The 25,637-nt window shown below is 42.6% G+C and overlaps 2 protein-coding genes across 8 annotated transcripts in view; one reads left to right on the plus strand and one right to left on the minus strand.

Moving 5' to 3' along the window:
• The first annotated feature begins 850 nt into the window (after positions 1-850).
• Positions 851-18,834, plus strand: NDE1 (nudE neurodevelopment protein 1). 3 transcript variants are annotated; one of them, XM_067306452.1, is made up of 9 exons: positions 851-869; positions 6,799-6,928; positions 8,042-8,195; positions 11,904-12,052; positions 12,360-12,496; positions 13,584-13,763; positions 14,826-14,917; positions 16,011-16,147; positions 17,431-18,834. In XM_067306452.1, the coding sequence occupies exons 2-9, from the start codon at positions 6,843-6,845 to the stop codon at positions 17,522-17,524; spliced, it is 1,029 nt and encodes a 342-aa protein (XP_067162553.1). In that variant the 5' UTR covers positions 851-869; positions 6,799-6,842; the 3' UTR covers positions 17,525-18,834. The 3 variants fall into 3 exon arrangements, with proteins under 3 accessions (XP_067162553.1, XP_067162552.1, XP_013795701.1); XM_067306451.1 differs by lacking the exon at positions 851-869 and adding an exon at positions 1,655-1,718; XM_013940247.2 differs by lacking the exon at positions 851-869 and adding an exon at positions 2,085-2,253.
• A 2,648-nt stretch (positions 18,835-21,482) lies between these two features.
• Positions 21,483-25,637, minus strand: part of MYH11 (myosin heavy chain 11) — a 64,361-nt gene continuing 60,206 nt past the window's right edge. For 3 of the 5 annotated variants that reach the window (XM_013940174.2, XM_013940173.2, XM_067306251.1), the window contains one exon: positions 21,483-22,165. In XM_013940174.2, coding sequence (XP_013795628.1) covers positions 22,030-22,165 — 136 coding nt within the window. In that variant the 3' untranslated portion in view covers positions 21,483-22,029. Of the gene's footprint in view, positions 22,166-25,105; positions 25,139-25,637 lie in introns of all 5 variants that reach the window. The other 2 variants (XM_067306250.1, XM_067306249.1) reach the window with 2 other exon arrangements.

The following is a 25,637-nucleotide window of genomic DNA, read 5'->3' on the forward strand; positions in this document are numbered from 1 at the left end:
AGGCTAAACAGCTTCCTCTGAAATCTAATAAACTTTGCTCTATAAAAATTATTTCAAGATGAGAAATATTAAAAATATTAAAGTTCCTAATCACACTATCCTCCCAAGATTCAAAGAATTGAAGTAAAATATTCTTACTTAACCTTACCTAACCTGCAAACAATATATAAATCTTTGAATTATGGATATGTACTCTGATGGCACGTGCCTTATTTTTTGTAACTTATCCAATAAGATAAACATTCTTGCGTAATGGCAGAACTACAAATTGCTATTGACCCAATTTTTAAAAATACCTTAGTTTTCTATTTAGAGTTGTATAATAGCTTGTCCCCATTTACTTCTGCTGAACATTTGACCTCAAAATTATTTTACTCAGTTTTTTTCACTTAAAGTTATCTTAGCTATAGATACAGTTCTCTTAATGGAATATTCTGCTAGAAGAGAATCCATCATCTTTATTACAGACCAAGTCTTGTTCTACGAAGCCTTTAGGGAGAGGCACATTCCCAATTTAGACAGTTAAATCTTTGCAGAATTAGACTCTGCTCCAGGCCCTAATTCAGGGTCTGGTATTGCATCACTGAAACTGGGATCAGGCCCTGTACGTGGGTGCCTCTCATCCAGCAGTTACAGAGCTGGCTGCAAGGGTGTAGAGTGATACTCAGCGCCATGCGGCCATACCTGTGTGGGCTGGAGCATCTCTCTATATGTGCTGTAATTTGTGTTTTTGTTTTGACTCAGGAAACAAATACCAGACACGCCTAATGACCGAGCGCTTGTGTGCGCTGTTGGTAGGAACACGCCTCTGGCCCTTGAGAAGGCATCTGCGTACCTCAGCCCTCTTCCTATCGATCCCGAGGGTGACGGTATGTCACACAATTTACTGGCTGCGCTGAGCTTCAGCTCTGTCACTGTTTGTGGCCAGCTCGTTCCTCCTGCGGGCGCCTGAGGCTTGTGAGCGTATTTTCTGGAATGATGACATCAGGGGGAGGTGTAGATGCCTGCTGTTTTCTAGTGTTTCATAAAAGGCTTTGTCCTTGCAACAGTGAATTTAGTGATAGCTTGACTAGGCACAGAATCTTGTTGTTTTGGTAATAGAAAGGGGACTTTATGGGAAAAATGTTGCAGTTATGGTAAATAGTTAATATCACCTATTCACTGCTCTTTCAGAAGAGAATAGCCTTTGGAATCCAAAAAAAAAAAAAAAAAGGAAGAAAGATGTAAAGCTTTTCCTCTTTTATATTTCAAAGGAAAGTATTTTTAACGTTATGAAAACGTTCACGGTAACACGAACATCTTCCTCGGAAGAGGCAGGCGCTTGTGCCCGTTGCAGCTCCCGAAACACGGCTGAAAGGGTGCAGCGTGCTTCACGCGGAGGGCGAGGGCGGCCGGGCACGGGGCCGGTGTGTGGTGTGCGGCTGTGCCGCTGCCGCTGCGGAGGGGGACGGGGCGGCCCGCTCCCCGCTCTCGCTCCCCGCTCCCCGCTCCCGGCCCCGCTCCCCGCTCCCGGCCCCGTTTGAAAGTAACACAAAAAGTTTCCAAGCGCTCCGGGAGGCGCGTTCTGGCGGCGCTGATTGGCGGAGCCCGCCGGGGGCACGTGACCGGCAGCCAATGGGGCGGCGGGCCGGGCCGGTTGTGATGGTTCGGAGGGGCCGGGGCGCGGCCGGGGGCAGCGCGGAGCGGAGCGGAGCCGGGCGGCCCTTCCCGCGGAGGCGGTGAGCGCGGGGCTTTGCTGCATCCGCTGGCGGGCTGGGGGCTCTCCCAGTCCTCCTCCCCTCCCCCCCCCGCGAGGGCGGCGGGGCGGTTCCCACGTGGCGGGAAGCCGCGGCGGGGCGCAGACCTTTCCCCGTCCCTCTTCCTCCGCGCGCGTTGGCGGTTGTGGCCGGGGCGGAGTCGGGGGCAGCTGTGAGGAGCTTCGGCCGCCCCCTCCCTCCCTGCCTCCCTGCCTCCCTCCCTCCCTGCCTCCTTCCCTGCCTCCTTCCCTTCCCGCATCTTCCCCTGAGAGCCTGAACCTGCCTGGAGCTGCTGGAAGGGTTGCTGGGGGGGGGGGGGGGCGGGGGAGGTGCTCCCAGGCGCTGGTTCCCTCCCGGGGTTTGTCCCGCGCGTGGGAGCGGAAGCCCCGAAGAGCTGCTGCCTTTTGACCTGCGGGGTTAGAGCTGGAAGCATCAAGGTCAGGCATTTCAGGAGACAACTCTTGGTGGAGTTTCCTTAAAACTCAAAGATACTGCAGCTGGACTGGTACCTGGCAAGGTGAGCGCTTTGCTGAAATAAGGCTTTTTGAGAGAGAAGACCCTGCAGAGAGAACTTCTTTTCGGCGTTAGCTGCGGGATTTGGTAGTAATCCTGGCACTCTCTCTGGTAACCTCTTCCTTTTCCTTCTCTCTTGTGGTGATTCTCTTTTGTATTGATTAAACAAAAGAAAATAAGCCCTTATGTGACAGGAAGACCCTTGCAGGGAAACTATTTTAAGCAGATATAGTTTTTATAAGACTGGGAAATTACTTTTCAGGAGCAATTTTTTTTTTTTTTTTTTTTTTTTTACAATTAGGGAAAAGTGTCCAGTAGGAGCTTCATCCTCTGTGCTATGGCTAACACACTGGATTTTGTGGTGCTGTTTTGCTCTTATAGTCATTTTCCTGTCTTCCTTTTTAACACTTTATTAAAATAGGAATTGCCCTGAGTCAGGCCCTGGTATAAAGATAGGCTAACATTGTACACCAAGTTAAAATGTTACTTTGTAAAAAAAGGGTATTTGATATGCAAGGGTTGCTTTCCACCCTTTATTTTAGGGCTAAAAGAGAATCTAAGCTGATGTCCTTATAAATTTGGTGAACTCAGACCCTGATCAGAGTTTAACTCTGGTTACAGCATTCTTATTCCTAAATTTAATTTCCTTCAATAGTGTTATGCGTGTGGCTTTTCTTAACTTTTTTCCTTAAGTATTGTTTTTTGCTGTCGCTTCTGTGAAATTGTATCTGGGAACAAATATGTAGATGGTGTTTTTCTTGGTGCAGAAGTCCATTCCCCACCCATGAACACTTCCACTTCCTGTATGATGTAGAGATTTTGTAATGTCTGTGACCAGCACTTGTACGGCTTGCACACAGGAAGTCTGGCCAGATGCATCTTCTGGCACTGATGTGTGCAAAAACAAGGTGCAGCCAGGGTGTGCATGCTGTAGGCTGTGGCTTTCTCTTTTTCTTTTTTTTTTTTCCCCTCCATTTTTTTTCATTTCACATTTAGCTCCATTTAAAAAAATGCTAAAACCCCCTTCACAATTCCCTCCCCTATTTTGTACTGATCCTAGGAAATGAAAAGTTCCTAATTGGTTTTGTTAATTACTTTCCAGTAATTTTGCATACTAGCTCCAAACTAGTTAAAGGTCAAGTGGTGAATGCAGTAGGAAATTACAAAATAAAATCAAAGCCCTACCATTTCTACTGGCGTGTCAGAAAAAAATATTTGAGATTTTAATTTTATGACATTTAGTCAAAAATGAGATTTAATACTTTGTCCAAAACTTAAAGTTTTTCTTTTCAGTTTTTATCTTGCATCTTTGGCTAGTTTGAAAATCCTCGTGAGCTGCGGTCACACATCTCCTGTGCCCTCCGTTTCACTAGTCCTTTCTAATGTAGAAAACAGCAAGATACAGTGCAGGTGTATAGGGAACCTAATAGGTCTTTCTTGCATGTTGCAGGCAAAAAGCTTGTGCCTGTGGCATAGGAACGGTAGTGAAACAATCTGCCATGTTGTGTCATCCCTATGGAATAAATATAGGTCCACCTTCTTCCATGTATTCACAGTTTAAAAATTAATTTTAAATTATAAGTACTACTTAGTAATGGTAACTATGAAATAGGTGTATTCTTAATGGAAAACACCCTGAGTGGGTCTGGGTAGGTTCCTAATCTCGTGTTTACAAAGACAGTTAACAACAGAAAGGGATAGCATCTTTATGCTTCTCTGAAAGTTATTAAGATTCTGTAGGCCCCCTTTTAAATTTATAGCCCAGTTAGTAAATGTCTTTTTGGACACAACCCGTAAAATTTTAAAAGAATGCAGATCTATTGGCTCCTGTTAGTCCTTTCAAAGTGCAATGTGAAAGGACAAGTGAGACCCAGCTATGAGCATGTTCAAGCCTTGGAGGCCAACAGGAGCTGTACCTCTTAATTGAAGGTCTTTTGATTCCAGGCCGTTTTTGAGCACTTTCAGGAGCAAGACGTCTTGTATTTCTTCATCATTTTTATCATGTCTGTTGGCTGTCTGAACGAGATATCATGGGATTTATTGTAGTGCCTGCATCAGCCAGAAGAATTCCCTTTTGGAGACTTCTGAAGTCTGTTTTAATTTGTGTAACACAACTGGGCATACCCTGGGTGGAATCACTGTTCTTGAAGAAATACAGAAATTTCCTGTTGTCCAAGTGGTGAGAAATAACTGTCTTAGGGATACTTTGGCTTACTTTTCTCTGGAGTGGTTTGCTGGTCCTTCTTGGTTTCTCGTTGCAACTGCATCACTTCTTTGCACCTGACTCTCCCTCCCTGTCCCTTCTCTGTAAAGGAGAGAAAATTGTCTTCCTCACAAGCGTTCTGCATGGATTGGTGAACATGTTCACAGGGCCTTAAGTATAAAATGTGTCTATTAACATCAAAGGCACTTTCAGTTTGCTTAAAAATAATGGAGAAGATGTGTAATAAACGCTCTTACGTCAGGAAAGTTCATTGTGCTTGGTCTTGCTTTCTGTATTTAATTGGCAAGGGTGCTGTTTGGAAAATCCATGCTTCTTGCTTGCTCCCCTTTTCCCCCTCTTTTTTCCCCAGTATATGTTTCTGAAAATATATACAGACAGCAGCAGCCTTGAGACTTCTTGCTGGAAGCATATCAATATGTCAAATGAGGTGGTTTTATCTGCTATGAGAAAAGAGATGTAGCTTTGTCTAATCAACATTTTGTGTCAAGAAACTGAATTATAAATCTAAAACGTAAGCACTTTTCCTTTGCCCTTCCAGCTCCCAATTAAATGAGAGTATAATTTTCATAAGCGGGTAACTGATACTGTGCATCAAGGAGACTGGGCACAGTCCTGTAGATGTGTAGTCGCAGCCCACTTAGCTGTGACAGCCACTTACTCTTTGCTGGTTTACATCCTGAAAGTCACCTAGGCTATGAAAAATCACTTGTGCTTTGCATCACTGCTTGGATCTTTTAAGATTGGACTTTAGATTCCCAGAGCTCATTGGGTTACTTGATACCGTTGTCATCAGTAGTGGTCAGAATTTCTTATGTTTGCCTCAGGAGAGCTGCCACATAGATAGATGGCTGTTAATCCTGTTTAAACCAGGAGGTTTTCAGAAGAGGAAAGTGTCAACACAGGTTATGAATCATTGTCATTCATTGAGTGTAGTGTGTATGGATGTACATTTTCTTTAGCTATGACACGCTGCTCAGAAGGTCTACTCCAGTGTTTCCTGAATATTCAAAATAAGAGAAGTAGAAGGCAGGACTGGTATCTAAAGGATCTCTGAGGGCTTTGACTATGTTTTCTCTTTACCCTATTAGGATTACCTCTGGGGACTGTTGCTCAGTTTGCTTTGTTTTTGTCGATCTAGAGCTGAGACTTGATAGTTGGACTATATTTCCTCAACTCTTAGTCTCGTAATTTAGGCTTCTGACAACTGCCACTGTAATGAGGTATTTGACTCCACCTTTATATACTGTGCTTGATCTATTGAGGTTTCTATTAAATTGATAATGTCTATATGGAATTGTTACCTTGCCCAGGGTTGCGCAGGGCAGATTATCCAGAGCATTAAGTCTGATATTTCTCCATTGTCAAGACTAACTCATATAAAATGATATTTGCTAGTGACATGTTTATTGGAGTGCATCAAGCCCATCAGAGGGCATTTGTTTAACTGTAATGTCTAGATACTTAAGTCTTCAAGTAGGAGTGACCAACTTAAGGTTCTTGATTTCCATGTGGCTCTCTTTCATGTGTCATTCCCATCTGGGACTGTATCCTGTGACTGGGTTTATTCTGGCACAGGGATAGCTAGAAAGCCAGAATTGTTCACTGAGTTTCTGGTGCCTGTCTGTGTATCTAGTCCAACCAGGTGATATTATACAACGGAGCAGTAAAACCTCTGTGGATATGTTATCCCCTCTTCCCTGGGAACTTCTGGAGCTCCTTTCTCCCATGGCTTTCTGAAGTATGCAGATGTCTTGTAGCTCTCAGCCGTATACAGATGGTGATATTTCAGGTTTAAAGTCAGGTAGTTTTATTTGCCTTGACTTTGGGAGAAATTTTTCACATGTATCCAGCAGTTATGTCCATAAATAAATTGGGCGTTCTTGGAAACGTTAACATGGAAATTAGTTTCTCGACTACTTCTTCCACGTCTCTCTGAAGCTTCTCTTTAATTTCAGGGTAAGCGTCTTTAGGGCTGTTGAAATCAAATTTAATTGCACCGTCTTTGGAGCTGAAGTTGTGTCTCTTTCTGAGATATCTTTTTTTCAGCTGTGTTCTGCATGCATCTGCACAGCTGTGGATAATACCTGAGGTTTGGTGTTCTGTGCTGTGCACTCAGAAGGTGGGGTAGATCCTGCTGGTAGATACTGCTATTCCTTCACTTTTCATGGCATGGATGACAGGGCCTTGTCCAGGCTGGTCTTTAATTTGGTCTCCAGTCATCCAGTGACTTTCTGCAAGGAGAGGTACACCACTCTGCAGAAAAAAAGCACTGAGGTAGTTTGCTACAGAACATTAGCTCTTATGTTTTATCCTTTAATTTTCCAGGGGTGAAAAAATGAAACAGTTCTAACTTCAGCTGGGGACTCACCATGGAAGACTCAGAAGGACATCGCTTCAGCTCAGTGGAGGAGGAATCTAGATACTGGAAGGAGCTGGCTATGAAGTATAAGCAGTGGTAAGGCAATGACTTCATTCCTTTAAGTTTTTCAATAGGATGTGTACACGCTGCATGCAAAGTCATAGATAGCAGCACATGGAGAGAGAAATTCAAGATAGCTCAGCTATTTTGAGTGGTAGCGATAGCAATGCAGTGGCACAGGCTTCTGCATAAGCTACGCCAGCCCAGAGTCCTTTGTACTCATTTGAGCACTGAATCTTGCTGCTGTGGCACTGCTGCTTTTGATACCTGCTCTGGTTTGAGTAGCCCTGTGTATGCTGAAATTGTACTCTTGACTGCAGTCTGTGGGTGGCCTGAGTAAACAGAACACTCTGCAGAACCTTGTTGGGGGTGGATAACCCAGGCCATCACAAAAAGAGAGATGCTGCTGTTCACCCTTGATATATCTGTATGGATCAAGGATGGTTTTTGGCAGCACCTAGATGGGCGAAGAGCCCTGGCTGAGATGCAGCATGCTTTGCTCTTCCTTTTAGCTCAGTATGTCAGTCTAAATGCAGTAGAGCCTGAAAAATTCCAAACTTGTCTGATGCTGATATTGGTGGATCCTTTCTTAGACCAGGTATTCAGACCCTTCAGTGCTGCTTGTTCAGATTATTGTAGGATTTTTTTTTTTTAATAAAGTTATTTGATTAGAATATAAGGATAGGCCTTCCTTTCCTTCTTTTTCCCTTTTTTCCCCTCTTTTTATTGCTAACAGAAAACGTCTTCATTCATATTTCCCAATGAATAATTAAATAGTTTAATAGGTTAAATATACAGATGGAGGGTAGACTGTGTACAGGCTTAAGAGACTCCATATGTCTTGAACACTGTTAGCATAAAGACAGACCTTGGGGGATTTTTGGGGGGAGTGGGTGAGGGGGAGGTTGTTTTTTTTTAACAATTTGTTATGGGGTGGTTTTCTGTGCTTAAGGGGAAGCATTTGCAGACAGTCCTCTTTTTCTTTTGACTATGTGTGTCGAGAGAGAGGGACAGTCTTCTATGTTAAAGAGAAGTACATATAGATAGATTCTTTTTTCTTTTTCTTTTTCTTTTTTCTTCCTCTCAAGTATACAAGAGAGGTTGTTTTGGTTCACTGTGATAAGTTCTGTTGCTGGAATTGCTCTTTAGTGCTGAGAATACCCAGGAGGAACTGCGCGAGTTCCAGGAAGGGAGTCGAGAGTACGAAGCTGAACTGGAGGCTCAGCTGCAACAAACAGAGTCCAGAAACAGAGACCTTCTATCAGAAAACAATCGTCTGCGAATGGAACTGGAGTCAGTTAAGGTAGGAATGGGTGATGCATACAGTGTCTGCATCCTAAGTGCGAAGATGAGTGAGACTGTGCAGATTCAACTTGCCTTGTGGACAGGGAGCTTCAAAGAAATTGAATGGGAAACTGAAAAGTCATGAAAAATAAAGAAACATCTATCTTTTGTCCACTGTGAGAGTGATAAATACCTCAGTTAATGTTACTGAGCAGGTTGTGTGTTACTGAGCAGGTTTGCAGGTTGTGGCTACATTTCAGGATGGATTTGAGACAGGAGAAAATTGTTGGCAGTAGAGTAGAGACTAAACATGAACTTACCAGCGCTGCTGTTCTGTTCTTTCTTCCATCTACTTAGTGCTTTTGTTCATGGCTTTCTTGCTGTTTGCATTGTGCAGACCCAGATAATAATGTGGACAATCAAAATACAAACATTGAAGTTGTGTTGCATTACACAAAAAGAATTAATTTGTTTTAAAACCTTTTTATGTAGTTGCGTGTAATTATTATCTGGTATAGTCTAGAAAAGCTAGGAAGCAGCATCCGGTAGGTAACGCACAGAACTGAGAGCCATGAAACCCATTAATTCCTGGTTTAGTCACTGGATCTGTTTGTATGTGGGAAAAACGTTTTAGCCGCCTCACACTTGGTTTGCCTTTTGTGAAATAAAGAACCAGCTGAAAAGCATTAATTTTCATAATTATAAAACATAGGGGATATGAGCTTACTGAGATGGAACTTCTTACCACAGAGGCTTAAGTAGTTCAGTCTCACTGAAGATGCTGCTACTGGGTAGTGTTCTCCCCTGAACTAGCTGACAGACTTAGAAAATACTATTAGGTTTCCTTAAACTTGAAGAAGAATTGTCACTGAAGTTGGTGGGCCTTTTAAAAAGTCTAATCTTGTTGGCATTTCACTCATAAGTGAGCTGTAGTGACTCAAGAAACACTATCGTGTACTTTGCAAGGCAAGGTTGGTATCTGTGGAAGCAGAGATGAATTGAATTACGCTTCTACTCAATTGGATGCAATAGTGAGCTAATGGGAGTGAAGATGTATGTATAAGTGATTAACCCACATTTACAATGCTTTTTTGGTCTAAAGAGTTATATTTGATGACTATTGCCCAGATTACTGTCCTAAGGAATTATTCTTCAGTTCCAGACAGAGGTCCTGTTGCCCTTCCTTCCCCTTGCCTCCCCACTCAGTGATTTATTTATTTATTTTTCATACTGATAGCAGCAACTCTGCACCTCGCTTCATTGTGCTTGTTACTTCAGGCTGGTCTTTATTCTTGTTGTATCAATGCCTTTGCAATATTAATGTTTTGCATGTTGTGTGGAGTAGTTGTCTACTTTGTTCCATGTAGCCACATATACCCATGGAAGCTGATGGGTGTGGGGAGAAGGCATAATGATTCAACAAAAATAAAACCTGCAGTCCATTTACTTACCATTTTAGGGAGAGGGTGGACTGTTTTCTTTCTCAAGAAGAGCTGAAATATCAGGAGTGGACTATGAACAATCTTACTGCAACAACTGGGAATGAAACAGGAATCAACATAAATCTTCAAGAAGTGGAGAGTAAACATACTTTAAAAACCTTACTTATTCTTCACGGTAGATAACTTTATAAAAACATAGTCTGCTTGAAACAAAACCTGTAACAACTGGTTATTCATGCAGCCTGAAAACTGCAGTAACAGCCTGCAGTGAAGGAACAGAGACTCCATTGATGGTCAGATCAGCTGACAGTTTATTACAATTGGCTAAAAACAAAGACTCAGACCTTGCAGTTCTGGTCTTTTATCTGAATCAATTCAAGAGCAAAACATTAAACTCATGAAGCTGTTGTTGAGCAGCAGCGTTAACTGAGCCCATCAATGGCTGGTGTCTACATGTAGGTCAACACTATTGAAGCTTGCCAGGCCCACACAGCTTGTTGCTTTGAGCTTACCAGCCTGTTATGTGTGCTTGCTCCCTCAGAAACCACAAAGTTTACGCTACTTAAAACTAAATGGAAATAATGCTTTGGAGGGTTTGTTTAGTGAGTCTTGAAAAGCTAGCTGAAAGTAATCCATCTCTCAGAGCTTAGGGTGCTTAAATTCAGCATGCACCTGTGCTTCAGAAAGCAGGAATTATGGCAATGTGTCACCATCCTGTAATCAAGTAGGAATTTCTTAATTCAGAATGGGTATCTTTCCCTCCTCCTTGTTTCTGCATTACATGTGCTAAAACAACTCTCTTTAAATTATTAGTCATGCTAGACTACACACTCTGGTTTTCAAATTCTTGTGCCTGGATTTGTTTTCAGTGATTTCAAGTGTATTGTACTTGCAGGCTGGACTGAGAAGCACTTCAGGAATGCTAGTTATACAGCAGTCTGGGAGCTTCAGAAAAAGTCTCAGGCGTGTGGAAGTGATCTGATATCAAGGTGGTGGGGATAAAGTGTTGCAGTAGATGATGTGCTGTGAGGCTTTTCACATGATGTAGAGCTAACTGCATATGGAGACGGCAGAAGGAGAGAGATGATGTTGCGTGGAGAAGCTAACCCTTCCTTCCTCTAGTGCCTCTCCCAAATGTACCCTTGTGTACATGCCCTAAAGGGAGACAGAGGTTGTTTTAAGATAATGTCCCAATCATGTTACATAATTACACCTGAAATGTTTTAGGATATGGAGCTCTGAACCTGCTTTGGGCTAATAAAACCACAGGGCAGTGAAGAATTTTGCAGGCTCCACGGGAGTATGTAACAAGCTCTGATGGCATGCTTAGATATTTTTTTTTCTTGTCATTTGGACTCCTAAGTACCACTCGACTTTGTCTTGTAGTTGAAAATAAGTGGCTTCATTCACATCCTGTTTTGCGCACTGCTAGAGTCCTTGGGGCTCAGAAATTGCACTGGATCTCGCTCAGGGATGCACACAGATTCACTTTGCCCCAGGAAATCAGTGGATGTTCTTCCCATTACAAAAGTGGATCATGGGGAAGGTGGCAGGCTTACAGCCTTTGGCAGGCAATCCCGTTCTAGCCAGCTACTTGCCTGGTGAGTCCCGTAAATTCTCTGTGGCACTGCTGGGTGGTTTTTGTAAATGCGATGCTGGTTGTTGGGCCCTTCCACTGTGAATGTCAACTGCACCTTACAGCAGCAGGGTAGGATTTGCCTGTCCAGTTGCCTCCTTTTTTTTCCTTTTCACCCAGATTGCATGGTGATGTGGGAGCTCTAGAGCTCTGTGCCTGTTGCATGCCTGGCCACCTGCTTGTGCTGGGTAGGACCTGGGCATGCTCTTTTCCTCATTTTGCCTTTGAGTGAGACACTGCACATGTGAACAAACCAGCTGCTGCTGTTTAAGTCTTTCCCTTGGAGAAAGGCTGAAAGCTCTCTGCATGCAGCAGATGTTTCTTGCGCCTTCGTGAGTAGAGGAGAGATGGGGGAGCCCAAGGGAGAACTGTCTGGGAGAGCAGGGAACAGCCCTGTGCTTTGGAGGTTGGAAATTGCTCCCCAGCACCATCTATTGATAAGGAGTGACAGGAAGAGATCTTGCCTACTGGTAGTCCAGAAATATGGGAGCAAATGGCTTTGTTGAGAAACATCACCTTATAACTAGTAAAATGTTAAAAATCTTACGGGATCCCCCTCTCTCTTTAAGGGGGCTGAGTCAATACCAAAGAAAGGAGAGAAAGTGCGTTGCTAAGTCCCTGATGCGCTGTTTGATTTGTCTTTGGTTAGGAAAAGATTGAAATGCAGCATTCAGAAGGGTACAGGCAAATCTCCGCGCTGGAAGATGACCTGGCACAGACAAAAGCTATTAAAGATCAACTTCAGAAATATATTCGAGAACTTGAACAAGCCAACGATGACTTGGAAAGAGCAAAAAGGTGACCTATCCTTCTGTGTTTTCTTTTTCCAGCTCTGTCCTGTCTTGTGAGCAGGGTGACCCTGAGCTGTTTGCGGTGTGGTGCTTGTTAGCGCTGCTGTTCTGAACTAACCGCTCTAGGTGATGATTTTGATGATGACATTTGTGGCAGATGGGAAATGTGACTCCCCCTCCCCCCAGCACCTCTACTCCCCTGTCATATCGTACAAGCAAAAATAAAAAACAGATCCTGCTTTCTCTTGCAGGACAGGCGGTTCTTGTATGCACTTAAAGGATCTGGTAGTGACATCTTGTACACTCTCTTTCAGAGCCACTATAATGTCTTTGGAGGATTTTGAACAGCGTTTAAACCAGGCTATTGAAAGAAATGCTTTTCTGGAGAGTGAACTGGATGAGAAAGAGAATCTTCTGGAGTCTGTGCAGCGCCTGAAAGATGAAGCTAGAGGTTTGATAGTGGATTACTCCTATCTCTCACTTTCTCCCCTTCCAACTTGTAGCTGTCCAGTCCTCCCAATGTATTTTGGAACTTGTCTTTTAAATTTTCCTCTTCTAAACCTGCCATCTGAAATGTAGAAGCAAATGAGGAAACTTCAGGACTGTCCATCCCACTCCCTGAATTTCTGACCTCATTCCAGAGCAGCTCAAAGGAGCAAAAGTCTGCCAACCTTCTGATTTGTGACAATACCTCAGGGCCTTAAGGGGTCAAGTAGAGCCAGCCAAGCTGGTGCATGCGCTGGTCTGGCTTCTTGTAACCTGCCAAGAACAATGTTAGTAACCCCTAACCTCTGTTTCCTGGCCTGTGAGAAATGAAGTCAATGAGACACTAATGGGGTGGTGAGATGGGAGGACTGTGACTGATTTCCAGTTGTCTCTGAGTAGCTTCACATGCTAGCTTCCTGATACCTGTTGGTAAGACCGGGTGAGAAGGAGAGCCATGTAACTATGGAGCTGTAAAAACCTATTTTCAGCTCTGCTCAGACTCTGTACCTTTGGGCAGTTTCTCTGAGCTACAGCCAGGCTGTGGGACATGAGGGCTCCGTTCCTTGGCTAGATAATGACACAGCTTCCTCCTGGCCTCAGCTCACATTTGCTAGATGTGGAAATCGATGTGGAAGGGAAAAGGGTGCAACAGATAGAATTGCCTGGGTGTCAGCCCGGCAGGGAGTTGGGACGTAAGCAATGTGTGCCACTTTGCAAAGCCTCCGTCCTGATATGCCTCTGCACGTTCTGTAACATTTGGCAGGAAGGTAATTCCCTGCCTAAAGGAAACCTTTTGAAAGGATACAAAGCTTACAGCCAGGTAGTAGTAACTGAACTAATACTACAAGAACACCTTGAGCCAAAGTCCCAGGAAAACCTTTAGTGATCACCAAGGTTTTGAGCATATACCTGGAGTAATCTTTAGAGAGATAAATGACTTTATTCTCCTTGTGAAGATGAAGTATTCTTTTGAGTAAAACAAACTTTTTCACTTGCGTTTGTCTTGGTGCTTACATATTCCAAAGGCTTTGTTTGTGTTGCTTATCTCATAGATCTACGACAAGAGCTTGCGGTGCAGCAGAAACAGGAGAAACCCAAAACACCAATGCGAACCACTGTGGAAACAGAAAGAACAGACACGGCAGTGCAAGCATCGTTATCTGTGCCTTCAACCCCTTCGGTACACCGGACACCCAACATGAACATATCCACTCCTGGGACATTTAGGAGAGGTGACTGACAGGGGACCGACACAGAAATAATATTTGATACACTTGTTTTTACCACATTTTCTAGCTGCAGGGAGAGTGAGAAAAAGGGCACTGAGATGTGTGTTTTAATCACCATGGTCTCAGTATTCAGACTGTGATTTTGGGTGTTTATTTGTAGGCCATTAATTTCCACTGATGTGAACTGTCTAGTAATAATTATTGTGAGGGACAAGATGAGCTGTTGGGATTTTTACTAGCACTTCACAACTGTCCCAGAGACATTTGGGCTAATTTAGGAGAAGAATTTTTAAAACTTCAGTGTGATCTTTGATGCCACATTTCTGTTATGAATTGGCTTCTCAGTGGAGTAGGTAGTCTTTGAGAGACTTTTTTTTTAATCTCTGAAACAGCAGGATAAGTCATTTTAGCTGTCTGTACTAAATTACTTTATCTCTGCTTTCATGCCAGTAGTATCAGTTACCTTTTCATGAGCATAAATTACTTAAATATTCCACACCTCCAACACTAGCTCTCCATCTTCTCACCTAAAAAGCCAGAAATTTGACTCCAGAAAGATTGAGTAACTGTGTTCATATGTATGGGGAGAGTAAATGGAGGGAGTTTCTTGTACTGTCATACACTGATGATTTGATATTACAGCTCTGATTACTAACAAAGTCTGAATGTGGGCTTAGGTACTCTCAACCTAAAAATTATGTTTCACTTATTCATGCTTCTGTAAAAGAGAGAGGATTCAGAAATTCTAGAAAAAATGAGAGATGAAGAACATACCTCTGTGGTCTCACTGCAGCAGTAGAGAAGCAGGGTGGGCTGCTAGCACACATCTCTAGAAACCTAAGCCACAGCATATCTGGAGACTTTAGCTTAGGACAGTGTAACTTGAGCTGTATCAGTGAGGCAGAGCTTCCTACTCTTAATGGATGTGGAAGATCTGAAGGTCAGATGGAAAAAGGTGAAGATATTGATGTTTCCTCTGCTCTGTATGTCAGGCTGTCTTCTGACCTCCAGTGTCAAAGCTTTTTTCACAGTGGGTAATGTGTCATTCTTTAACCTGCCCTGCAGGTTTTGAGGACAGTTACAGTGCAACCCCTCTCACACCTGCTGCCAGAATATCTGCACTTAACATCGTGGGAGATTTGCTGCGGAAAGTAGGGGTGAGTGATTAGCTGTTAGCCAATGCCCTGGCAAAGGTAGAGCTGTCTGAGACAGCAGCCAGAGCTGACCCTCTGCACTGATGCTCAGGGGAGACTGGAAAGAGTAGCTCAGCCCTTATGTTGGCCAAGCAAGCCTTGAAATTTGGCCCGGGCTTTGCATGTTTCTGTCCACCTCCAAATAAAGATGGGGCCAAGCTCTGTTTTTTTTTCTGAGATCTTAATCCCGTGCAGAGTCCTGGCCTTTCTTCCTCTCCAAGTCCCTGAAAGAGCATGTGAAGGAAGAACAAACTGGTGAGAATAAATGAGGAGGGGACCTGCTCCCATGGAGGGCATTGATGTGCTCCTGTGAAGGGCAGAGAAGAAAGCAGGCTGCTGCCTGCTGCCCAGGAGGGTACTGATGGAGTCTGCCCAGTAGTGTTTTGAGCAGGGCCTAATGCCATGTTAGGCTGTAGCTTGACCTTTAAGGCAGTGGTGCTGCTGAAAAAGTTATCCACATCTTCCTTCTGTCTTCTTCCCCGTGCCCCAGTGCTTTTTTTTTTTTTTTTTTTTTTGGCCCAAGCATTTGTATAATTCTTTGGGCTGAACTGCACAACTGATACAGCTGAAAGATAAACAGCTGAAAGATAACCTAGCAACAAAGGTGGAGCAATCTAGGGTGGGAGCATGTGGTGGAGAACAGGGTATCTGTGGCTCAGTTCCCTCAGACACTGCCTAATACCTACAACCTAATGTTTGTCTGGCCAGGGAAGCAGAGAGCTCAACTGAACATTCAGTTATCTAGAAAGTGATGCCTGTAAGAAAGGTGTCAAAATCTCCCTGAGGAAGCTGAGGCATTTGTGTTGTTCCTGATGAACACCAGCATGAGCTCCTTAACATCCCCTACAGGAACAGATTCAGCTTCAATGGGACACTTGCGATGACTGGGTTCATCCCCTCAAAAATTCAGAATGTGTAAGGAATTGGGGTCAGGAATCAGCAAGGTTCCTCTACTAGACAGCTTGTCTAACAAAAAACAATGTCATAGATGTCATTTTGGTGTCTTATGAGCAAGAAGGATGCTATCTGACACTTACATCATCTGTGTTTGCTTTAGGCTTTGGAGTCCAAACTTGCATCTTGCAGAAACTTTGTGTATGACCAGTCCCCAAACAGAACCACAGTGTCCATGTGCATGAACAGAGATGTCCTTGAAACGCGCCTGAGTCCTCACCAGCCTCTGTGTGATACAGGGTTAGTGCTGATCTGCTGTTGCTTCTTAGTGAGAACTCTGTGGCTGGTACTGTTCTATTTAGTATTAAATCTTAGTTTTAGTAAAGCTTTGCTTTCAAAAGGTCTGAAATTTAGTTATTCAAGATTCTGATTTGAATGTTTCATATCAGTTTAAAATTTGGACTCACTAGCTGGTAAAATTCAAAGATGATCTGGGAGCAAGTTTTAAAAATCACAAGTTCAAAGTAAGTGTAATTTATTTTATTATAAAGCCAGTTTTTATATGGGGGGAAGTGCAACTTGAGCCATTTATTGGCTCAGTTTGTTTTATGCTTTATGTTCTTGTGCAAGTGATGTCTCCGGAACATTATGGCATGTGGGGACTTCCCTTATCACAGTTTAGATTCTTGTTTATGGGAGAACTGAAGAAAGCAGATAATGGAATCAGTCCAATCCAAATGTCTTACAGTCATTAAGATGCTTTCCCAGAGAGCAAACGACCAAAGAAGTTATCTGATTCAACTTAGAAATTTGTCTGGACACTTGAATTGGTTATCTTTTAACAAGTGAAGAAATATCAGCAAGGATATTACAAGTTGCAGTTCAGTATCTGCTTAAATATGCCAGTCCTGTATTGCACATTCTTTAGATTCTCTGTAAATTAAGCACCTATAATAGAGTTCATTCCAGATTCAGTTATTCAGCCAGACCCTTGCTCCTGCGATACTGGTTTGTCCTGTTACCTCAGCGTCCAGAGTTGTCCTATGGAAGGAGTGCTCCATCTTGTACTTGCTATCCCAGCCTGGGGAGGAACCTCATGAAAGCTCTTACGTGAAAGCCTCCAGGGCCATTCATTTGCATATTCCTACAGCTGATTAACACTTCTACTGCTGTAATGCTAGAACTGAAATTCCAACACCTGTAAAAAATACACTTCTCAGTACTCAGAGGGAAATGGAGCTGTGTTTTTGCCCAGAGAGGTTGTGGAGTCTCCTTCCTTGGAGATATTCAAAACACGCCTGGACGCAATCCTGTGCAACGTGCTCTAGGTGACCCTGCTTGAGCAGGGGGGTTGGACTACATGATCTCCAGAGGTCCCTTCCAACCTCAGCGATTCTGTGATTCTGTTTTACAGTGGAAATTCAACCCAGTTAACTAGCAGGCTCATTTAGTGTTCAAGGTGGTATTCTTTTATCTGTTGATTTTTCATGCTGAGTGGTGTTCTTTGGAAGTGACCAGTTAATCTGATAAAGATGGTAAAACTGAACAGCAAATGCACTAATTGCTCTGTTTTGTATTTGCAGGTTAGTGAAACGCCTAGAGTTTGGAACACGGCCTTCAAATATTCCAGGATCAATGGGCCATCCCTCACAAGGTGTTGTCAAGATGCTGCTCTGAAAAGACTGTCTGGCTTTGGAAAACGAAAAGAGTATATATATAAATATATATATTTCAAACTTTAGTTTTAAAGAGAATACTAATGAGCAACCAGGCATCAGCATAAGGGTAGGTGAGAACTGAACAAGAAGCTGCAACTGGCAGTGGTCTCCTGTGGTCTTGCCCAGTGTGGCCTCTTAGCTGAGCTGTGTGACTAGTGTGATGCAGCAGTGCTGACTGCCAGCACAGTACTTTAAATTGCTTCCTATGTCAATTGCTGTAAATAACTCCTTGAAAGTCGCTTCTTTGACACTGTCAAAGCTGGTGCCCCTCTGCCTATGGCAGAGGCAGTATTCCCTGTGCGGCTCCTAAGGCTTCTGGTTTTGATACAGTACCATGGTGTTCTGGCTTGAATTCTAGTTGTGCTGGCTTTCTGGCTTGGGTGTTGTATGCCTCAGTCACCCAGATTAGAGGAAGGGTTTTTTTTGTTTTTGTTTTTTGTTTTTTTTGGATGGAGCCCGAGGTATTTCTGTAGGGAAGCTGCTCAGCTCTTTGCAGGATGTTTGTTGTCAGAATCCTGCAACACAAATTCCTGCCTCTGTAGCGATAAGATGGTTTTGTAAGCAATAATTTGCCATTAAGAATAGGTCGCATTTAAAGGTGAGGAATGTCTAATGCTTGGAGTACTTGGGAGATCCCAGGAATACAGCAAAGTAGGAGACTTTGCACTGGCTTAGCATACAGGCATCCCATTTTGCTGTATATAAAGCCTGGCTGTTGGAGGAAGCAAGAGACCTGATTAACTTGCTAGTTCTAACGTTTTAATAGATGGGTTATATTGCTTTCCAAACCTCCCTTTTTTAATGTGCCTTGGTTATTTGAGAGGCTTTTTAGCTTTATTTTTGTTGTTTTTTCTATAAGAATATATACTTTCAGCTGTTACTAATTTAGAAATGGCTTTTTAACCTGAAAAGTCCTTTCTACTGATCAAGGGTATCAGAATACTGAATTATTTTTAAATTAGAGTTCTTCCCTACCAAACAGTACTGCGTTTTGTTTTGTTTTTTCTTTTTTTCTTCTTTAAGTGGAGTGGGTTCACTCATGGTATTAATATATATTACAGAAGCTGGTACTTGCAATAATCATGGCCAAACATCTTTTTGTTTTGGGGAGGGAGTTTGTTTGTTTGTTTGTTTTTAAATGCTGTGAAAACAGCCACTGATGTATCGATTTCTCTGGAATAGAAAATAACTGCAGATCATTTCCATTCTTCATGCCATCTGCAAAGTTGGCTTATCTGGGAAGCAGAATAAAGCTTATTTTGAATGGTAGTTGTTGGTTCATTTTGAATTTTTTTTGCAGGTTGTCATTATGATTTATGCACAGATGTTTGTCATCAGTATCTCCTCTGTTTCTGATCAGTGAAGCCTGAAGAGACCTTCTTTGCTGAATCAACATGCAGAGATCTTTCTGTATCTCTTTCTTGCTCTCATGGTTTCTTACCCTGAGGAATGTAAATAATGCTATAGGTAAAGATGCCCCTGGGATTTATGTACTGCCTAGTATTGGCATTATGCTTTCTTAAAATCTTGAACTCTGGCTCAGGATGCTGTAATCTGTTTTAACATGACTTTGTCCTCTCCTCTCGCATAGGGAACTGACACTTTTCTTATCCATGAGGAACTGAAGCGCACGGGCTGCTTTGTCATTTGTGCTTACACATGGACTCCAGTTCAGTGCACTGTGTAGCCTGGAGGGATGGCTCAGGACGAGTTGCATTTTCCTTATGATATTGCCAGAATTTGCCTGCTTGGTGTGAAAGCTGGCTTGCAGCAAGATTGAGCATCAGCATTGAGATAAGGTAGAGAGTTGGGGTTGTGCTAGAGCCCCAGTTTTCAATTTAAAGTGACTATTACAGATATTATATGTAGATATACTATAGATATGCTATTAATATATTGGAGAGAGATGTTATTAATGTGACCACAGATATATCCAGACAGACTATGGGCTGATATGCCATTGAGAATTTTCAAAACTGTTTAGTCCGGAATAGTCACCTCTGTAGCAGGACATCTTTTGGGAGAGGACTACTAATGACTACTTTAGGGCTCCTAAGATGATTAAGGGACTGGAGCATCTCCCTTATGAGGAAAGGCTGAGAGAGCTGGGACTGTTCAGCCTGGAGAAGAGAAGGCTAAGGGGGGATTTTATCATTGCATATAACTATCTGAAGGGAGGGCGTAGAGAGGATGGAGCCAGACTCTCTTCAGTGGTGCCCAGCGATAGGATGAGAGACAACAAGCACAAACCGAAACACAAGAAGTTCCATCTGAACGTGAGAAAAAACTTGTTTACTGTGAGGGTAACAGAGCACTGGAACAGGTTGCCCAGAGAGGTTGTGGAGTCTCCATCCTTGGAGATATTCAAAAGCTGTCTGGGACTCAATCCTTGGCAATGTGCTCTAGGTGACCGTGCTTGAGCTGGGGGGTTGGACTACATGATCTCCAGAGGTCCCTTCCAACGTCAACCCTTCTGTCATTCAGGAACTTTGGCTAGGCCACTATTGCAGAAACACTCTTTCAGTTGTAGTTTTATTAAAGATACTCTCAGATTCCTTATTCTGTCACAAGCTTTGCAGAACTGGGACTGTAGCCTGAGTTTCTCAAGTGCTGGGGCACTGCTGTAACCATTGGACCAATCTCTACTGCTATGTGTGTGCATGATAATTTTTTGGATGAGATCCTGTTGGAAGGGCTCCATGTTCAGTTTGCTGGTTCTGCTTCAAGCATTGGTGCTAAAGACTATTCTGTATGAAGTCTGACTTCCTCGATCTTGTTTCTGCGCATGCAGACTCACCAACTGTGCGCTTAACAGCCAGCCCTTGAGCATGTTTACAGAGCTGGGCTGTGTGGCTGATGAAGCAATGAACTCAACTGAGTGTGCTCTTCTGATAACTCCTAATGCCCCTCCTCTGCAGATTGTCAACTTAATGGCTCTAAATGGATTTTTATTTAAACTCTTCCTTTGCTGTTTTATGAGCAGACAGAATTCCTTGGGCTCTGATTCTGTTGGCTAAGTGGTGCCTAATCTGATGTTCATGTTTGTTGCCTTCAGGGACAATGTTTAGATTTAGCAGGTGATCACATTAGCCGTCAAGGTGGATGCTTCAGTATGGTTTACTCTCCTTGTAGTTATACTGCTTAAAGTTCACCTGCATTACAATCTAAGACATTTAGTGATCACTCACTACAGCTATTCGAGTAGCTTTAGTAAGCTACTCGGTTCAGAGTAGCTCCATGCCTGGCTTTGCTCTGTATGGTTCTCTGCTGCCCCTGTGTGACTGCAAAGCCAGCTGCTGTCTGGAAGTACCAGAGCTGCCAGAATCTTGGTAGGTCTTGATAGTTCCTGGTAATGGGCTGCAGTCTGGGTGGAGTGCTCCAAAAATAGAAGTCTCAATGTCCTGATCCCTTAATACAGAATAGCTTGGCTTGGATCACTGCATTCAGTGTGGGTTGTTGTTTCTAATTGTTTCCACCATGCCTTAGAGTCTTGAGTTGGAACTATCCCTACAGATACAGACTTCAAGGGTGGGCTAAACTGCCTAAATGTAGGCTGTTAAGACCCTGTCTGTTTTCTGGCTGCCACACCAGAAGAGCGCAGGTTTCTTGCAGGTCCTCTGTCATGTCTACCAGCCCTTGGATACACCCTAGGATACCTCAGAGAGCACTGTGTGTCCATGAGGTAGGCAAACCTGTCCAGAGTGCTTCATATCACTTTATGTTCAGCTGAGTGTATGTATTTTTTTTATTCCTTCACAATCCATTGCTTAAGAAAAATCAATTTTTCATTTCAGTGACTACAGTTCACCTTTTGCAAAAGGTATTTGAGTTGTAAAGAAACTCCACTGCATCTCCCATTCTCTTCCAGCATGTTCTCTTGCACCCCAGTGATGCCTGCACAAAAAAAAAAACTCGAGTGGTTTTTATAGCCTTTTATTAGTGTGTAAGCACATCCATGGTGCATATAAAACCATAACAGTTGACTTAATTTGAACAAATGATATTTTATTTTTCAGTAAGTGATTTAAAAAGGCACTTCCACCTTGTGAATGGTGCATCAGGGGTGTAGTAACCAGGAAAAAAAACCCATATATTAATCAAATACTCAAAGACAAAATGAAGGGTAGACAGGTTTAAGAAAAGCTGGCTAATGCCTTTTTTCCTGCAGCAGTCTCAAATTCTGTGTAAACTGCAGTTCACTGGGATTTAAGTTGAGCTACTAGAACTTGCTTTGTGGAAATCTCTCCAAGTGAATTGCTCTGAATTTAAAAAACCTTTTCAAATACATTTCATGGTAAAATAAGTTTTGCGGTACTTCAATCTATACATTGGAGAGAAGGCAGTTGTGCTTTTATTATCATCAGAGGAGTGGGTGTACGTGACCTTGACACTAAGAGTAGACTTATACAGTGCTAAATAACATCCTCCCTCCCCTTGCTGCAGTGCAATTTTTAAGCGTGTTGTTTATTCACTGGCTTTTGTTCCATTGAAATCTCCATCTCTTGCATCAACTTCTTCAGATCCTTCTGTTGCATTCTCAATTACTCTTCTGCCTCCAGATCGACGGGGTGGAGCAAAAGATGTAGGCTCATTTCCCCTCCTGCATTAAGGAAAAAATCAGGCTTTAGATCATTTGTAGTCTTCACAACTAAGCACAGAGTTTTGTAACAGTACCTGGGGGCCTGAGGTTTTCAAATGCAAAACACCCAGCAGCTGTGGGGCCCTAGTGTGACTCTGCTCTCCAGCATACAAGGCTAATCTGTGGACAGGCTGAGACTCTCGGTTGCTTGGAAGTGTGATGGGATTTCCTGTTCCTGTGCTTACACACAAGTTCCTTTCTAAGTAGCCTTGCCTGCCCCAGACACCCTGCTCTGCCCCTGCTTCGTGTCACTGCGTTTGCCTAATGGGGACTGCAACTGGTTGTGCTGGGAAGGGGCTGCAAGGGTGGCTGCTTGTATCCCTGTCAGTAGGGGGGAGCATGCCTCCTGTCCTCTTAGAAGAGCAAGGAGATGGTGCCATGCTGGATAAGAGCTCATCTGAATAAGCCCACCAGTTACCGAAGGCCTGTGAGGCTGGGGCTGGAGTGGTGCTGCAGGAATCAGCAGGCTTTTTGAGCCCACGCCCCTCTGCGAAGGCTGCATTGCTCGGAGTACCGCAGGTGCTGCGGCATGTATTTCAGTCTACGCTGGGAGTAGCTCCAACCTCTTTTGCAGTGGAGAGAGGAAACCACCACCGTGTTTTGGAACTGTATCATAGCTCATATGCTGACGCTTAACAGAGCAAGTATCTTGCAGAAAATGCTTTTTCCCCATCTTGACCCTTTTTCCTCTCTCCTCCCCCCAATATATTTCATAGCCACAGCCCAAGCCAGGCACACTTTCATCCTCAGGTTAATTTTTTGGGGAGGTATGAACAAGTGAGACAGAAGATGGATTTATCTCTTCTTGGCCACTGTTGCTACTGGGCTACAAAACAATCATGTTCTGTAATGTGGCCTCTCACTTGCCCCTCATAAGCAAACCTTTGTAAAGGCTTGAGACTACAGATATAAGCAACAAAATAAATTCATGATCACTGAATGTTATACCAAAATTACTAATTTGGTGTTAAATACACCCAACTCCACACTTTTGGGTACAGCAATCATGCATAAATATTTAAAGGCTTGTCTTGTCCTTGCAGAAGACTAAGCCTGTGTTGTCCTTTCTGAAGCAACTATTCAGTTCCAAAGTTCAATCTTTTGTACAAGGGATGTGGGCAAGAATGTTGGCTGGACTAACTTTTGCAGAGGCACAAACCTGTATTTCCAAGGTGGAACTCCTTTTAGTATGTAATCTACTATTTTCCACTATTCTACCCTTAAACTTTGGTGTAACCAAGCAATTATCTGGACCATAAAACTTGGTCTAAGATCTATTGTTAGCTATTCTTAGTTCTTCTGGTGTGGAGGGCATGCCATGAACACAAGGGTATGTCATTTCTACTCTGTCGTGTGCTTGGCAGAGTCAAACGGCAGTATCTGCTACTTTATGACAGCAGATATTTGCTGCTACTGCTTAACAAGAATGTTTTGGTTAGGTCAGCAAATTCATTAATTCCTGTCAATAAAGTTCTTTCAGTCCTCACCAGAAAGAGCTCCTTAGCCTCTTGCACTGCTGCTGTCTGGACTGTTATCTGTGAGTCATTTGTCAGATGACTTTACGTTGTGGTAGTTCACTGAAGTACTATATGAGAACAGGGGACTGGAGGGAAGTAACAGTTCCTGACTGTAGCAGGAAGCATCTAACCAAGCCTTGCAGTACAGTTTTGGCTACAAAGAAGTGAACTTTCTGTGACAGACCAAGCCCTTGTTAACATACTGTTGCAATATGTGTAAACTTAAAACTTACTTTAACTGGTACAGACCCTGTGGATAAATGCTTTTAGTTTAAATCTGTTTCTCTAAAACAGGTTTATGGCTTTGATAATATTCATGTAGTCATTTGCATCACTGCCTTTAGATTAATGTGTACAGTTGAGACAAGCCCTAAGCATTAGTATTTTGCTTAGCATCTCTCTATTTAATCTACCTTTAAATAGGTGCTACTGGAATAGTGCTTGAACAACAGTCTGATTGGAAATATTAAGCTGACTAAAAGGCACATGCAAGGACAAGACATCCTCTTTAAATATTTGTGTATTCACAGCAAAATCCAGCATATGTAAAAGAAAAGATATACAAATATTACAAGGCAGTAGCTCTTTAATTTTTGTAAAAGCAGATGTTATTCCTATCTCCAGAGAGTGTGGTAAAGTATAATAAGATGCTGTGCTAGGTTATAGTGTCAATGTTAATTTCTGTGTCTATGCTTTACATTATAATGACAGTAGACAAGCAACATAATGTCTACAAATAGCTTTAAAAGCCTAAGTAATAGCTATTTGTAAGCAATACAAGCGCAAAACGCTGTATAATGAAAGGCAAGATTTTTCTCCTTTGTTTGTGATTGGATGGCATGAATGTGTAATAAATCACATGCAGATAAGGTCTTCCCAAATCTCCTGTGAATTAGATAGGATCTTACCTTAGAGTCAGTATTACAATATGCATAAGAAATACTGTGAAATTCTAACAACATGCTGTGATGCTTCCATTCATATTCATTAGTGTTTTTAATCAGTTTTACTAATCAGTGGTATATTTGGTTTGCAACATTTTCATCTTTGATTGTGGCTGTAAAGAGGTGCAAGAAAGTTCTCATGCTGAAAAAAATCATAGTAGTTTATTAGGTAATTCATGTTGATAGAGCTTATGAGAAGTGACAATGCAACATTGGTAAGTCTACATCAGTACATAACCTAGTTGTAAGAAAGATGAATCACTGATGAACAGCTGATGATAGCTAGATTATTGTAATATTTGTCTCTTTTGATAAAACAGATTAATGCCAAGATATCCAAGCCTTCACAGTTTGCAGAAACCTCACATAAATTTTACTTGGGCCAAAGAAAATGGAAATTTGTACAACACAAGCTAGCTGCAAAGTTGAAGGCATGGTACCTGCTTAGTCATTGCGAAGGTTCCTGTGTCCCTCTGAAACAGAGATAGAGAGTCCTGGGCAGTTATACTAAGCACATGGTCATTATCAGAGGTAGGTAGATTACTTTGAAATAATTAAACAAAGTACATTACAACCAATTACATTGCATTCAGATCAAACAAAAAGTCAACTTTATGCTATACTGCATAAAAAGGGCTGGCTGCAGCCACTCCTTTCTAAGGCAACCAGGAGCATGCACCACCCAAGATGGTGCTAATTGGAAAGACCACCACATTCCTAACACTTCACCTTCAAGTAAATCCACGCTTGAAGATTCATGGACATTACTGGCAAACACACTATTAACCTGAACAAGAGTTGTAACAACATAACTAGGTAGGTGCTTTATTTTCATCTGAAATACTCTTGCTTTTAGGTGGAAACTGAAGTTTCACAGTATGATGGTGCAGACACAGCAATTTCCTCATAATTCAGATCAACCTCTTCATTTCTTTGACCTGGTATTTTCAGGCCCAGTGAGTACAGCAGTAC

Source organism: Apteryx mantelli, chromosome 16 (assembly GCF_036417845.1).
Source record: "Apteryx mantelli isolate bAptMan1 chromosome 16, bAptMan1.hap1, whole genome shotgun sequence".
Classification (NCBI taxonomy): Eukaryota; Metazoa; Chordata; class Aves; order Apterygiformes; family Apterygidae; genus Apteryx; species Apteryx mantelli.